The sequence below is a fragment of the Tamandua tetradactyla genome, chromosome 8 (genome assembly GCF_023851605.1).
Source record: "Tamandua tetradactyla isolate mTamTet1 chromosome 8, mTamTet1.pri, whole genome shotgun sequence".
NCBI classification, from domain to species: domain Eukaryota; kingdom Metazoa; phylum Chordata; class Mammalia; order Pilosa; family Myrmecophagidae; genus Tamandua; species Tamandua tetradactyla.
Window position 1 is genome coordinate 92,594,687 of NC_135334.1, and position 15,464 is coordinate 92,610,150.

At 37.2% G+C, this 15,464-nt stretch overlaps 2 protein-coding genes and 1 pseudogene across 2 annotated transcripts in view; 1 reads left to right on the forward strand and 2 right to left on the reverse strand.

Moving 5' to 3' along the window:
* LOC143644730 (mitochondrial nicotinamide adenine dinucleotide transporter SLC25A51-like) lies at positions 1 to 1,377 on the reverse strand. The gene is given in 2 exon segments (XM_077114131.1): positions 1 to 675; positions 677 to 1,377. Coding segments are annotated over 2 exon segments (897 nt in total). The 5' UTR covers positions 1,103 to 1,377; the 3' UTR covers positions 1 to 204.
* Positions 1 to 15,464, reverse strand: part of PIK3C2A (phosphatidylinositol-4-phosphate 3-kinase catalytic subunit type 2 alpha) — a 195,882-nt gene that overhangs the window by 124,585 nt on the left and 55,833 nt on the right. The window lies entirely within an intron of this gene.
* The window catches only part of LOC143643933 (survival motor neuron protein pseudogene), a 26,237-nt pseudogene continuing 11,978 nt past the window's right edge, over positions 1,206 to 15,464 (forward strand).

The following is a 15,464-nucleotide window of genomic DNA, read 5'->3' on the forward strand; positions in this document are numbered from 1 at the left end:
GGTAATGATAAAAAAAATAAAATAAATTAATTTTCCTCTTGAAACCTTTTGTTATCCTTGGTATTTAAAGAAACAGTTCTGCCCATAGTTTACTGTACCCTGGACTTAAGATACCAACTAGTATGTGGCCGATTATAAACCAGGCAGAACTGCATTCTTCTTAGGTCTATTTGGTTGATAAATGGCACTTAACTAATGATTCTTTCATATAACCTTTAACATGAACTCATAAGTCACACTGATTATACCCCAAGATATAAGAGAACGATGGTAATTCAGATGGGCACCTCTGAAAAGGTTTGTCAGTTTCCTATCCCGTTCTAGCCAGATTTTTTGGAAAACGTTGGGGAAAGATTGAAATTCCCCACCAATCTGAGACCGCATGCGAGTCTTTACAACATTAAGTGGAAAAAACAAGAATCCTAACATAGCACCCAAGAGCCCTCCACAGATAAAATCATTGACCAAATGAGCACTGTGAGTTGTCGCAGTGGGCAAGTACTCCTTAATGGGACCTCGAAGGCCAAAAAAAAGGACATTGCTGAATCCATTACGGAAAAGAATGGGCACCAAACCTCGATAATACTCTCCAATTCCGTGGGATTTCAGTGACCTGAAAGCCTGGTAAGTGTTTGTAAATTTGTCATGATGCTTGTGGTCTTGAAGCAATGTTTGTTTGAACTCTTTCAAATGGAGTGAAAATTGCTTCTGTTGTCCCTGCAAGTATTGCTGCCACGCTCCGAGTTACAAACTCCGGGGTGCTGACGTGCTTACGGAGAAGGCAAGTAAAATCCTCATACAGACCAAACATAAGGGCCAGTGTAGTTGTCTTCTGCATTAACGGGGGAAGGATTCCGCGATACAAGTTTTGGAATCCATCCCTCCTCAACTGAAGTATTGCATCCCGGGTTTTGATTCCATATAGCTGTTGCCGAAAGAGGACCTTCTGAATAGGAAAAGTGATTGCTATATTGTTGAAAGCTGCACAGCAGCCACACAAGTAATGCTTCATTTCACAAACATCTGTAATATGAGGTGATATATCTTGTTTTGAAGATGTTATGATTGGTGGCCTCTTTTCACGGGCTTCCGAATCCATCATGGGGCTTAAGAACTTTCTTCTTCATGAAGGACTTTTTAACCTGTTACACCATCTGGGCCTGACAGCAGCTTTTTGATATCTCTCCCAATTTCATCCATTGTTAATGTCTTTTAGTTTCTCTCTTCTGGAGACAACTGTGGTAACTGAATTTCCCATCGTAGCAGACATCGGGACCCACGCCCGGGAGCCGCCCGCCCGCAGGTAGGCGAGCGAGCGAGGCAGCTGCCGGCGCCCGCGCAGGCGCAGACCTTGACCACCCCTAGACTTTTGTCTAATGATATAGCTTTTACAATATGAATGTATGATTGTGAAAACCTTGCATCTGATGCTCCTTTTATTTACTGTATGAACAGATGAGTAAAAAATATGGATAAGAAGTGAACAAATAATAGGGGGAACAAAAGTTAAAATAAATCAAGTAGATTTAAATACTACTGGTCAATGAGAGGGAGGGGAAGGGTATGGTATGTATGAGTTTTTTCTTTTTTCTTTTTTATTTCTTTTGCTGGAGTGATCATGGTGATGACTACACAACTAGTGATGATATTGTGAGCCAATGAATGTACACCGGGTATAGAATATTTGTATGTCAAGAATGTTTGTATGTTTGTTAAGGCTTTGGAATATGGGGGGAAATGCTATTACATGCTATGGATATGTTTAACAGGAAAACATCAATAGTACCACAGCAATACCAGGGGTAAATAATGGGGGGAGGGACACGAGCTAAGGGGAGGTTTGGATTTCTATCTGGTGAAGGTGTGTTTATAGGTTATTTTTCTCTTGGGGATAATGGGATTGTCTAAAATTCAAAGTGTTAAGCAACTGTTGACTTCGGACATTTTGCATAATACTCATGGATGGAGGTGGCTGAAGGATACACTGACTGAGAAACAGTATGGCGAACGATGGTGTATAGATTCCATTGAATATTCTGCTGCCCAAAAAAGAATGAAGTTGTGAGGCATGCAGCATTATGAATGAACCTGTGGAACACTTTCTGAGGCAAAATAAGCCAGAAACAAAACAGCAAATATTATATGGTCTCATTTACAAAATACTTATAAGAAAACAGGGGCCTAGAGTAAACTAATATAGCAGTCACATTTATTGTGAAGAGGTAATTGTTATTTCTGGATTTTAAAAAAATATTATTATTATTATTTTAATTCTGGATTTTGAGAGGCTGTATTATATATGTATAACCTGGTATTTAGAGATAAGAATGAAGATGATCATAACAGAATTAAGGAAATTCAGAATTCAGGAGTAAGGAAGATATTTGCTGTATTTTAGAACTTTACCTACTCTATGAGACCAAAGGAAGAAAGGTTTATTTTGTCCAGAACCTAAATTTTCTGTAGCACATAATATAACTCAACCTATCTGGATAGATCATTTAAACAATCCAAATACAGGGAGCCCAGAAGAAGAATGAGGATATATAATCCTGAATAGCTTAATGTAATGTCTGGGCAAATCACAGAGTATATTAAGCAGATAATCAAGAAGTATTGACAAAATCCCTTGTGGGATGGGAAATAAATGAAACTATTAAACTTTACCATTGGGGAAACCCCTGCTACTGTGTCAAATATTAGGGACACCCAAATCAAGGGCCAGGCCCTTAATCTTGAGGCTTGCTCTTGTAAAGCTTAAGTAAGTAGTGGAGAATTTAGCCTACTATAGGTATACTTAAGAGTTACTTCTTTTGTTGCTCAGATGTGGCCCCTCTCTCTCTAAGCCCAACTCTGCAAGTGAAATCATTATCTTCCCCACTACGTGGGACTTGATACCCAGGGGTGAAAATCTCCCTGGCAAATTGGGATATAACTCCCAGGGATGAGCCTGGCCTTGGCACTATGTGACCAAGAATGCCATCCTGACCAAAAGGAGGAATATAAGTGTAATAAATAAGGCAGTATGGTTAAGTGAGCTCAAATAGAGTTGAGAGGTTACTCTGGTGGGTATTCTTACTCTAGCTTCAGTTAGACATTGCTACCTTTCATAGTCTGCCAAATCCCAACCAAAATCATTCCTGCCAACCTTAAAGAACACCTAGTGTTTTATCTCAGATTCTACGGAAGTCCCAGGCACTAAGATTAGTTTCCAGAAACCTACAACCTCCAGATAGGTTCCTAGCCAGATAAATCCTAAAATGCAGAGGGGCCAGCCTGCCCAGAACGTCAACTAGTTCTATCCCCCTACCCCATATTATCGATAGCCCCTTCCAACATGAAAAAGTTAGAATGGGCATAGCCCAAATACCCCTAAAGAGTAGGAGAAAGATCAAAGGAGAAGGAGGAGTTATAAGAGAGAAGGCAGGATTTAACAAATGAGTATGATTGCTGAATCATTATATTCATATTTCTTTTAGTCTCCAGTGTCTTAGAGCAGCTAGAAGGAAAAATCTAAAATTGTGGCACTGTAACCCATATCAAACTCTGAAATCTGTTCTACAACTAATTGCTGCACTGTGCTTTGAAATTCATTGATTTTTTGTATATATGTTATTTTTTACAAAAAAGAAAAAAAGTTGATTGTGATGATAAATGCATAACTATATGATAATCTACTCTGGATGATTCCATGGCATGTGAATATATAATACATATCAAGAAAACTGCACAAGTTGAGGCACAAAGAAGTTAATTAACTCAGACAAGGTTACGTAGCTAATATAGACACAGAAAGATTTTGAACCTAGGCAGTCTGGCCTCAGAGTCTCATGCTTATCCACTATATTTTCTCTCTAAAAAAAGTCTCAGAAGTTGCAGAAAAAGTTTAAACAGAGTCAAGAGGCTACTCTGGAGGTTGCTCTTATGAAAGCTTCAATTAGACATTGCTACCTATGATAACTTGCCAAACCCCAACCAGGACCATTAAAGCCAATCCTAAAGAACACTTAGGGCAATATATAAGATTCCACAAGGAATTCCACTAGAGTAACTTTCTAGAAACCTCCAGATGGGTCCCTGGATCAGATAAGTCCTGAAACCTAGAGGGTCTAGCCTCTCTAGAACATCAGATAGTTCCATTTCCCTACCCCATATTAATGACAGACCCTTTCAACATGAAAAAGTTAGAATGGCCATAGACCAAACACCCCTAAAGAGAGGGATAGAAAGATCAAAGGTGAGAGGGTGGCGTTACACAGAGAAAATAGGATTTAATAAATGAATATGATTGTTGAATCATTAAATTGATATCTCCAGTGTCTTAGAGCAGCTAGAAGTAAAAACCCAAAATTGTGGAATTGTAACCCATGCCAAATTCTGAAATGTGTTCTACATCTAATTGTGGTGCTGCTGTGCTTTGAAATTTATTGCTTTTTTGTATATATGTTATTTTCATTGAAAAAAAAAGTTTATTGTGTTGATAAAAAAATATTTATTCCTTCTAGCCTCCTATATTCTGGAACAGCAAGGAGGAAAAAATCTGAGAGGATCATATGCTAGCCCATAACAAACTCTGGGATCTGTCCTGTAATTACTTTTTGAAGAATGTTTTGAAAACTATTGCTTTTTTTGTTATTTGCTTTGTATATATGTTTAAACGTTTGAAAAAAAGTCTCTGAAAACAAAAACAAAAATACAACAACAAAAACAATATTGTCACCTTTGTGGGAGCAATTCTGTAGAAAATCTTGGAAAGGAGTATTTTTGTTTGACCAACACTCTGTTCTTTCGGTTTTGCTTATTCTTAAAAGCAGATTTTGAATGCCCTTAATGGAATTTTTAGATCTTTTTCTTTTTTAATCTAGAAAGTTATATTTTTTAGTCTCTTTCACAAATTAGATTTTTTCTTTCTAGTAGTTTATGACTTTCAATTGACAGTAAGAGAAAGAAACTATAAGTATCTAGACATTAATCAAGACAATACCAAATATTGAAATGTTTTAATGTTTGAGATAAGGCTACTAAAAATTTCACCTTACACGTTACTAATGTATTGTTGTTTGTTCATTTACTTTTCTCTACTCTTTCTGTAATAAAAAGTATTTATCAAAAAAATGTTTTACACCTATTGCCTCAACCAATGCCTCTCAAACTCCACATAAGCAACCCATGCACCAAATCATTTTTTTTTCCAATTTTACACAGGATTTTTCTATGTGGCACTTGAGGCTTTCTATTTTGTATTACAGTTACACACACAAACATGTTGTCTCTCCCTTCTAGATCAAATTCCCTAAAGGTAGAATCTGAGAACGACTCATATTTGCAATCCTTACATTTGTATAACCTCAAACAATTGTTTATGAATGAATGAAACATGACAATGAGAAAAAAATTTCTGATGCTATTATCCTATACATGGAAAAAAGAAAGAAGAGGTTTGTAGGGGAAGATACTGAATTCTCTAGTAAATGTGCAGTGTTTGGAAATCCATATAGATGTTTACATTGTCATCTATTCTAAAAGCTCTAAAATTAGAGGTAGAGGCATAGGGCAAACAGAGAAGTTTCAAGGAAAGAATCTCATCAATTACTTAAAATGAAGCAAAAGTGCTAAACAGTGAATATGGTCACCAGAGTGGCAATCAGTATTAACTCTACCAGAAACAACTTTCTACAACGTGGTGGGAATAAGAAAGGATGCCTAGAGAAATTAGAAAGGCAGTAAGTATAATTTACCCTTTAAAAAATAATAGTAGAAAAGACTTTGGGGAGAAAGGAACAAGAAAAGAGGTGAAAGAATTAAGTTTTAGAAAAGGGGAATAATATCTCTTTCCTCCAAGCTATGAAGAAGAGGGAAACCTGAGGTGGATAGGGAATCCTGTGTGTGTGAGAGAGGGAAGTATATGGGAAATCTGTATTTTCGGCATGATTTTTTTCCGTAAACCTACAGCTTATCTAATAAATTTTATTTTATTTTTAAAAAAGCCTAACAATGCCCAGGCCCAAAGAAAACACAATAAAAAGACAGAAAGGTAATCTACTAGTGAAGACCACGTAGGGATTTAGGGGTTTAAGGAGAGTGGTGAAGATTTCAAAGAATTCACACAAAAATTATCAATAAATATTCTGTAAAGCAGTTATAAGAATATGAAAAGGTTTATGCCTACACAAGTTGAAAGTTTATACTATATTATCCAGAAATCAAATAGAACTCAACACCAAGATTTCAATAAATGTATTTCAAGCATTATTATTCAGAACAAAGTTGGCTACTTCTTTATTCAGATAATTTTTTTATTCAATAAAAAACTTAAGTCAGCTATTCAAATAGTATATTATGCTCAGACAGACAATGAAAATCATGTTTATTTGACTTTCCCTTTTCTCTGAAATTAATAATGGACACTCTGCCAATGGAAACATAAATGTTTATATTAATATAATTAATTTATTTTCAGAAAGAGTTAATATTCACAACTTTGCAAAACTACTTCAATGAAAATAATGAAATAATTTGACTCATTACTAAAATCTCAGAAATTTGCTCAAAGTAGCCAAATACATAGTTATCAGCTAGACTATAATTTAAATTTAAATTGCCAGAAGACAGTTTTGAATACTATTCCTTTTCCTGGATTTGGTCACAAAAATTTAAACTGAAGTATGCAGATTATTATTACAAAGCAAGACACTTGCAGGACACAGGAAGTAAGCTTGCTGAATGAGAAGAAAAATACCCTTCTGATTTGAGTTTTTACCACTAAGCACAAAACTTTGACAAGAAATGAACACTAAAGTACGTACAGCAATTACTTAAAAAACTGGCAATCTTATTTATCAACAAAAAATAAAAACCTGAGGGAAACGTTTTTAAATACCCAGGGAAGAATGGTGTGTGAAAAATTGTTCATGACAAGTATAGTGCCACACGCTTCCAAAGTCAGTGTCTTACTAGTATTCTGCTTACTTTCCCCTTTGACCTACAATAAACCAAACTATCTTCTTGTATACAAATGATTAAATCTTAGTATTAGTAAAGGTGCTCTTCTTTGAATACAAAATTTTTTTTTGCAGCATTCCTAACAGTACACACCAAACCTCTGAAAGAATGCCTCCAGTAATTTAGTGTTTACAACCAGAGAGGGACCATTACTAAATGGCCATTTATAAGCTTCTTCATCAATATTTGGCCATGATACTTGCCTCCTTGAGTTTTCTTCCCCATTGGTCTTTGTTCTGCTTTTTGAGATAATGCTTTTAAAATTAAGTTTCTCAATTGAATAAAGAGAGACTTTCTCAATTCATTGAAAAAAATACATAAACAAATACGATTTGTTTGATTTTAAGCTTTTCCATAAAATGTATTTTAACTTTCAGCACCTGATACTGCTTGGCTCTATTACAATCTAGTTCAAAGTACCATATAATAAAGCAAAAAGTAATATACTGATATATTTAGTATATTTTTAAAAATTTAGTATGTCCATATTTCATCAAATTTTATAAGAACATCATGACTTTCAGGCATTATACTCCAGACCCATGTCAAGAATACAAAACTAAAAAACTAACTCTACTTCCTCTTTTATATAGCAACTTTTCAAACTTTAAATCTCAGAAATCATCTAGTCTAACCACTTTACTTCAAAGATGAAGAAATTCAAATCCAGAGAGTGACTTAGCTCCAGTTAATATTCTCTTTTCCAGGCAAAATATCTCCAATCCTTTCACCTGTTCATTAAATGACAATCCTTCCAGTCTGAACATCATAGTCTTCTTTTTTCAAGACACACTAGTTTACCAGTGGCTCTTCTTAGAAAGTGGTTCTCAAACATAATTATTAAATGGGATTTAAATAGTGCAGAATATAATGGAGTGATTAACAATCATATACCTCCTCAGACACGCTGCAGCTAGACTCCTTTAAGATATGGAAGGTAGCCTAAATCACCTCAGTTGAGACCGTGTGCCATTAATAAAGTCATTGATGTATATATATGCTAGTAATTTAGCTTAATTCTTTGAATGATCAGCTGACCAGGTCACATTATTTTTGTTTACCTAACTCTGATTCATGTTTCATAACCTATCTGCTTACTCTTTCAATCTGCCCCCCATATCTTTATTTAATTTTGTTTTTTTCTTAATTTTTGTTGTGTGTGTGTGTGTACATAATTCTTTTTGTCCTCCTATTCTTTAAGTAAAGTCTAAGAATATGTTTCAACTGCTAAAACTGATCTTTCTCAGAAGACTGGTTGGTTGATTTTCAAAATCTGAGCAACTAGCAGCTCTGTGCAACTCCAGTATGACCTTATTACCCTGATTTTGCTAGGAGAACTTCCTAGCTTCAGGAAACTACCTAACCTCAATATTTCTGTAAGAAACTTTAAGAACCCCCACCCACCACCCATGTAAAGACAATATCAAGATGGTAGTAATATGGGAATGTATAACACAGTAAACTGTGGTAGACAATGACTGCGAGTAACACTACAAATAATAAATAAGTTCTTTCATGAACCAGAACAAATGCACAACACTTTTACAAGGAGTTAATAGAGTGGTATACGACAAAAATGTATCTTTTGCAAACTACAGACTATAGTTAACAGTAATATCTTAATATTCTTTCATCAAGAGTAACAAATATACCACACCAATAGTAGGGGTCAAGAATAGGGGTTTTAAAAAAAAAGAATAGGGGTTTTAAAGGGGTATAGAATGTCTTGGGTTTTCTTTTATGTTTTTACTTTTCTTTTTGGAGTAATGAAAATGTTCTAAAACTGACTGTGATGATTAAAAAAAATGCACAGCTATGTGATGATAATGCAAGATATTGATTACATACTTGGGATGGATTTGTATGTATGAATATATCTCAAAATTGTATAAAAAACAGACTAGCAACTTTGTAAGTAGGCTTTGTCAATTTTTTTCTGGCTAAGGATGTAAAAATCATTTTTGTAGTGCAATCAATGTAAGCTAGGGTCTACTATGATCAGTAACATTGTAATATGCTTCCACTGAATGTAACAAAGGCATTATGCCAAAACTGAATGTCAGCAGGTGGGGGATTAGGTATGGATTCTGTGTGGAAGAAAAGGAAATGTCTTCAGATAGAGTATGACGGTGAAGGCATGTCTATACAATTAGACTGGATTGTATGATGTGTGAATAAAACTGTTTAAAAATGAACAGAGAGAAACAAGTGTTAGAGAAAGAGAGATGTACCTATTTGCTATTGGTAGGGAAATGAGCCTCTTGGAGGGCAGGTGGTTCCACAGGAGACTAGGGGTTGGTTGCCATATGATTCTGAAACTCCGCTGCTGAGTGTACACCTTGAGGAACTGAGTGTGGGGATACGAATAGACATTTGTACACTGGTGTTTCTGGTGGCAATGTTCATGATCCACAACGAAAAGAGGTGGTCCAAGGGTATAACAACTGAGGAATGGAAGTGGGAACTATGGTGTGAGGCATGCAACTAGGCGAATGAATCTTAAGAGCTGTATGTTGAATGAATTATAAGGAACAAAAAGACAAATATTATCATGCCTCAATCGTATGGACTAACTATAGTATAAAAATTTGGTGAACTAAAGTTGAGAGCATGGATTATCAAGTTGGGAGCCTACAGTAAAGGGTCCTAAATTGTAAACTCTTACAGCAGTCACACATAGTCAGGAGGTGTAACTGTTCATTCTAAACTCTGAGATATTGAGCTGTGTGTATATATAACATGGTCTTACCCAGAAACTTCAGGTATTCATGTGACACTTGAGACTCAGAGTTAGAGCTCTGAAGCTATGAAAGTTAACAGTACCCCATACAGGAACAGTTTAAAAAGTTAGAAAAGTGATCTGACATCGAGTAGAAACATGAATGAAGCTGATCTGGATAGCACTAAGGCATATCAGAAGCTGGGTAAAGGATGATACTGCCAATGCTTTAAAACATCAACTTCTGCATAAGACTAAAGGGAGAGATGCTTATTTGGTGCAAAATTTATATTTTGGGGAGTACATTTGCTAATTTAACTTGTATGGTCAGCTTAGTTAACACCATAAGTACATGGAATCTTGAGTATCAATCATGAGATTCTGATGGTTTGTCCAGGTTAGTGATATCCTAATAAACTCCAGAGTGATCTGGACAGTGAATAAAGAAGTATTTGCAAAGTCCCCTTGGGGGATGGGGGGAAAAGGGGCAATATTCAACTTCCCCTTTTGGAGAATTACTGATATTCTAGCAAGCAGTGGGGACAAACAAATCAATAGGTCAAGCCCTCAATCTTGGGGGTTGCCCCTATGAAACTTATTCCTGCAAAGGATAGGCTAAGCCTACTGAAAATTAGTCCTAAGAGTTACTCCAGAGAACCTCTTTTGTTGCTCAGATGTGACTGTTATCTCTGAGCCAACATGGCAAGTGAACTCAGTGCCCTTCCCCTCTACATGGGACATGACTCCCAGGGCTGTAACCCCCCTGGCAATGTTGGACAGAAATCCTGGGATGAGCTGGCACCTGGCATTAAGGGATTGAGAAAACCTTCTTGACCAAAAGGGGAAGAGAGAAATGAGACAAAATAAAATGTCAGTGGCTAAGATTTCAACAGTTAAGATGTTATCCTGGAGGTTATTCTTATGCATTATACAGATATCTGCTATTGAGTTTATGGTGTATTAGAGCGGTTGGAGGGAAGTACCTCAGACTGTAGAGCTGTGTTCCTGTAGCCTTATTTCTTGAAGATCATTGCATAATGATACAGCTTTTACAATGTGACTGTGTAACTGTGAAAATGTTGTATCTGATGCTCCTTTTAGCTATATGGACAGATGAGTAAAAAAAATGGATGAAAAATAAATAATAGGGGAACAAAGGTTAAAATAAATTGGGTAGATGGAAATACTAGTGGTCAATGAGAGGGAGGGGTGGGGGTATGGTATGTATGAGTTTTCTCGTTTTTATTTTTTATTTTTTTCGCTGGAATGATGCAAAAGTTCAAAAAAATGATCATGGTGATGAATATACAACTATGCGATGATATTGTGAGCAACTGAATGCATACCATGCATGGAATGTTTGTATGTTAAGAATATATGTTGACTTCCGGAGAAGATGGCGGCTTAGTAAGACACGCGGGTCTTAGTTCCTCCTCCAGAACAGCTACTAAAGAAATAGAAACGGTACAGAACAGCTCCCGGAGCCATGACAGAGACCAAAAAGACAGCGTACCCCATTCTGGAAAGGCTGAACAGGCAGGGAGAATCCGCTGCGGTGAGATACCCAAGGGGCGCGCGCTTCTCCAGGCCGGGGCGGCTGGCGGCCGGAGTCCCTCCCTCCCTCCCTCCCAGGCCGGCTGGGAGAACTGGACAGGCGGTCCCCTCAAGGTGCGGCGGCCAGCGCCCCACCCACACGCGGCCACCCGGGCCGGCTGGGAGAATTGGATAGGAGGTCCCCCAAGCCATGGAGGCCGGAAACCGGGGTCCTTTCCACACACGTGGCTTTGCGGTCCAGCTGGGAACATTGGACCGGCACTCCCCCAAGCTGTGGCGGCTGGTGCCCCACTCCACGCTTGGCTTCCCGGGCCGGCTGGGAGATTTGGACCGACACTCCCCCAAGTCGCGGAGGCCGGCGCCCCTCCCCCCCACGCAGACTCCCGGGTCGGCTGGGAGATTTGAATAAGAACTCCCTCAAGCCGCTTCAGGTGGCGACCCTCCCCCACAGCGAGAGTTTTCCAAAGTTAAAGGAGCCACAGCATCTTTTACTGGTAGGACGCGCAGACAGACGAGTGCTACAAGCGACACATACTGGGCAGGATAAGAAAAACAGAGCCCAGAGATTTCACAGGAAAATCTTTCAACCTGCTGGGTCCCACACCCAGGGAAATCTGATTAAATGTCCAGACACCAGCAGAAAATAACGGATCACGCTAGGAAAATTGAAGATATGGCCCAGTCAAAGGAACAAACGAATAGTTCAAATGAGATACAGGAGCTGAGACAACTAATTCTGAATATACGAACAGAAATGGAAAACCTCTTCAAAAACCAAATCAATAAATTGAGGGAGGACATGAAGAAGACACGGGCTGAACAAAAAGAAGAAACAGAAAGTCTGAAAAAACAAATCACAGAACTTATGGGATTGAAGGACAAAGTAGAAAAGACGGAAAAAACAATGGATACCTACAATGGTAGATTTAAAGAGACAGAAGCTAGAATTAGTGAACTGGAGGATGGAACATCTGAATTCCAAAAAGAAACAGAAACTATAGGGAAAAGAATGGAAAAATTTGACCAGGGGATCAGGGGACTGAATAGGTCAAAGAGACAGAGAGGATCTTGAAAGCAGCAAGAGAAAAACAATCCATCACATACGAGGGAAACCCAATAAGACTATGTGTAGATTTCTCAGCAGAAACCATGGAGGCAAGAAGACAGTGGGATGATATATTCAAATTACTAAAAGAGAAAAACTGCCAACCAAGACTTCTATATCCAGCAAAATGGTCCTTCAAAAATGAGGGAGAAATTAAAACATTTTCAGACAAAAAGTCACTGAGAGAATTTATGACCAAGAGACCAGCTCTGCAAGAAATACTAAAGGGAGCACTAGAGTCAGATATGAAAAGACAGAAGAGAGAGGTATGGAGAAGAGTGTAGAAAGAAGGAAAATCAGATATGACATCTAAAATACAAAAGGCAAAATGGTAGAGGAAAATACTATCCCAACAGTAATAACACTAAATGTTAATGGATTGAACTCCCCAATCAAAGGAAAGGGACTGGCAGAATGGATTAAAACACAGGATCCTTCTATATGCTGTCTACAGGAAACACACCTTAGACCCAAAGATAAACATAGGTTGAAAGTGAAAGGTTGGGAAAAGATATTTCATGCAAATAACAACCAGAAAAGAGCAGGAGTAGCTATACCAATATCCAACAAATTAGACTTCAAATGTAAAACAGTTAAAAGAGACAAAGAAGGACACTATCTACTAATAAAAGGAACAATTAAACAAGAAGACATAACAATCATAAATATTTACGCACCGAACCAGAATGCCCCAAAATACGTGAGGCAAACACTGAAAAGGGAAATAGACACATATACCATAATAGTTGGAGACTTCAATTCCCCACTCTCATCAATGGACAGAACATCGAGACAGAGGATCAATAAAGAAATAGAGAATTTGAATATGACAATAAATGAGCTAGACTTAACAGACATTTATAGGACATTACACCCCACAACAACAGGCTACACCTTTTTCTCAAGTGCTCATGGATCATTCTCAAAGATAGACCTTATGCTGGGTCACAAAGCAAGTCTTAACAAAATTAAAAAGATTGAAATCATACACAACACTTTCTTGGATCATAAAAGAATGAAGTTGGAAATCAATAATAGGCGGAGTGCCAGAAAATTCACAAATACGTGGAGGCTCAACAACACACTCTTAAACAACAAGTGGGTCAAGGAAGAAATGGCAAGAGAATTAGTAAATATCTCGAGGCAAATGAAAACGAAAACACAACATATCAAAACCTATGGGACGCAGTAAAGGCAGTGCTAAGAGGGAAATTTGTTGCCCTAAATGCCTATATCAGAAAAGAAGAAAAGGCAAAAATTCAGGAATTAACCGTCCACTTGGAAGAACTGGAGAAAGAACAGCAAACTAACCCCAAAGCAAGCAAAAGGAAAGAAATAACAAAGATTAGAGCAGAAATAAATGAAATTGAAAACAATAGAGAAAATCAATAAGACCAGAAGTTGGTTCTGTGAGAAAATCAATAAGATTGATGGGCCTTAGCAAGATTGACAAAGAGAAGAAGAGAGAAGATGCATATAAATAAGATCAGAAATGGGAGAGGAGACATAACCACTGACCTCACAGAAATAAAGGAGGTAATAACAGGATACTATGAACAACTTTACGCTAATAAATACAACAATTTAGATGAAATGGACGGGTTCCTGGAAAGGCATGAACAACCAACTTTGACTCAAGAAGAAATAGATGACCTCAACAAACCAATCACAAGTAAAGAAACTGAATCAGTCATTCAAAAGCTTCCTAAAAAGAAAAGTCCAGGACCAGACCGCTTCACATGTGAATTCTACCAAACATTCCAGAAAGAATTAGTACCAACTCTCCTCAAACTCTTCAAAAAAATCGAAGTGGAGGGAAAGCTACCTAATTCATTCTATGAAGCCAACATCACCCTCAAACCAAAACCAGGCAAAGATATTACAAAAAAAGAAAACTACAGACCAATCTCTCTAATGAATATAGATGCAAAAATCCTCAACAAAACTCTAGCAAATCGAATCCAACAACACATTAAAAGAATTATACATCATGACCAAGTAGGATTCATCCCAGGTATGCAAGGATGGTTCAACATAAGAAAATCAATTAATGTAATACACCATATCAACAAATCAAAGCAGAAAAATCACATGATCATCTCAATTGATGCAGAGAAGGCATTTGACAAGATTCAACATCCTTTCCTGTTGAAAACACTTCAAAAGATAGGAATACAAGGGAACTTCCTTAAAATAATAGAGGGAATATATGAAAAACCCACAGCTAATATCATCCTCAATGGGGAAAAATTGAAAACTTTCCCCCTAAGATCAGGAACAAGACAAGGATGTCCATTATCACCACTATTACTCAACATCGTGTTGGAGGTTCTAGCCAGAGCAATTAGACAAGAAAAAGAAATAAAAGGCATCAAAATTGGAAAGGAAGAAGTAAAACTATCACTGTTTGCAGACGATATGATACTATACGTCGAAAACCCGGAAAAATCCACAACAAAACTACTAGAGCTAATAAATGAGTACAGCAAAGTAGCAGGTTACAAGATCAACATTCAAAAATCTGTAGTATTTCTATACACCATCAATGAACATGCTGAGGGGGAAATCAAGAAACGAATTCCATTTACAATTGCAACTAAAAGAATAAAATACCTAGGAATAAATTTAACTAAAGAGACAAAAAACCTATATAAAGAAAACTACAAAAAACTGCTAAAAGAAATCACAGAAGACCTAAATAGATGGAAGGGCATACCGTGTTCATGGATTGGAAGACTAAATATAGTTAAGATGTCAATCCTACCTAAATTGATTTACAGATTCAATGCAATACCAACCAAAATCCCAACAACTTATTTTTCAGAAATAGAAAAATCAATAAGCAAATTTATCTGGAAGGGCAGGGTGCTCCGAATTGCTAAAAGTGTCTTGAGGAAAAAAAACGAAGCTGGAGGTCTCACGCTGCCGGACTTTAAGGCATATTATGAAGCCACAGTGGTCAAAACAGCATGGTACTGGCATAAAGATAGATATATCGACCAATGGAATTGAATAGAGTGCTCAGATATAGACCCTCTCATCTATGGACATTTGATCTTTGATAAGGCAGTCAAGCCAACTCAC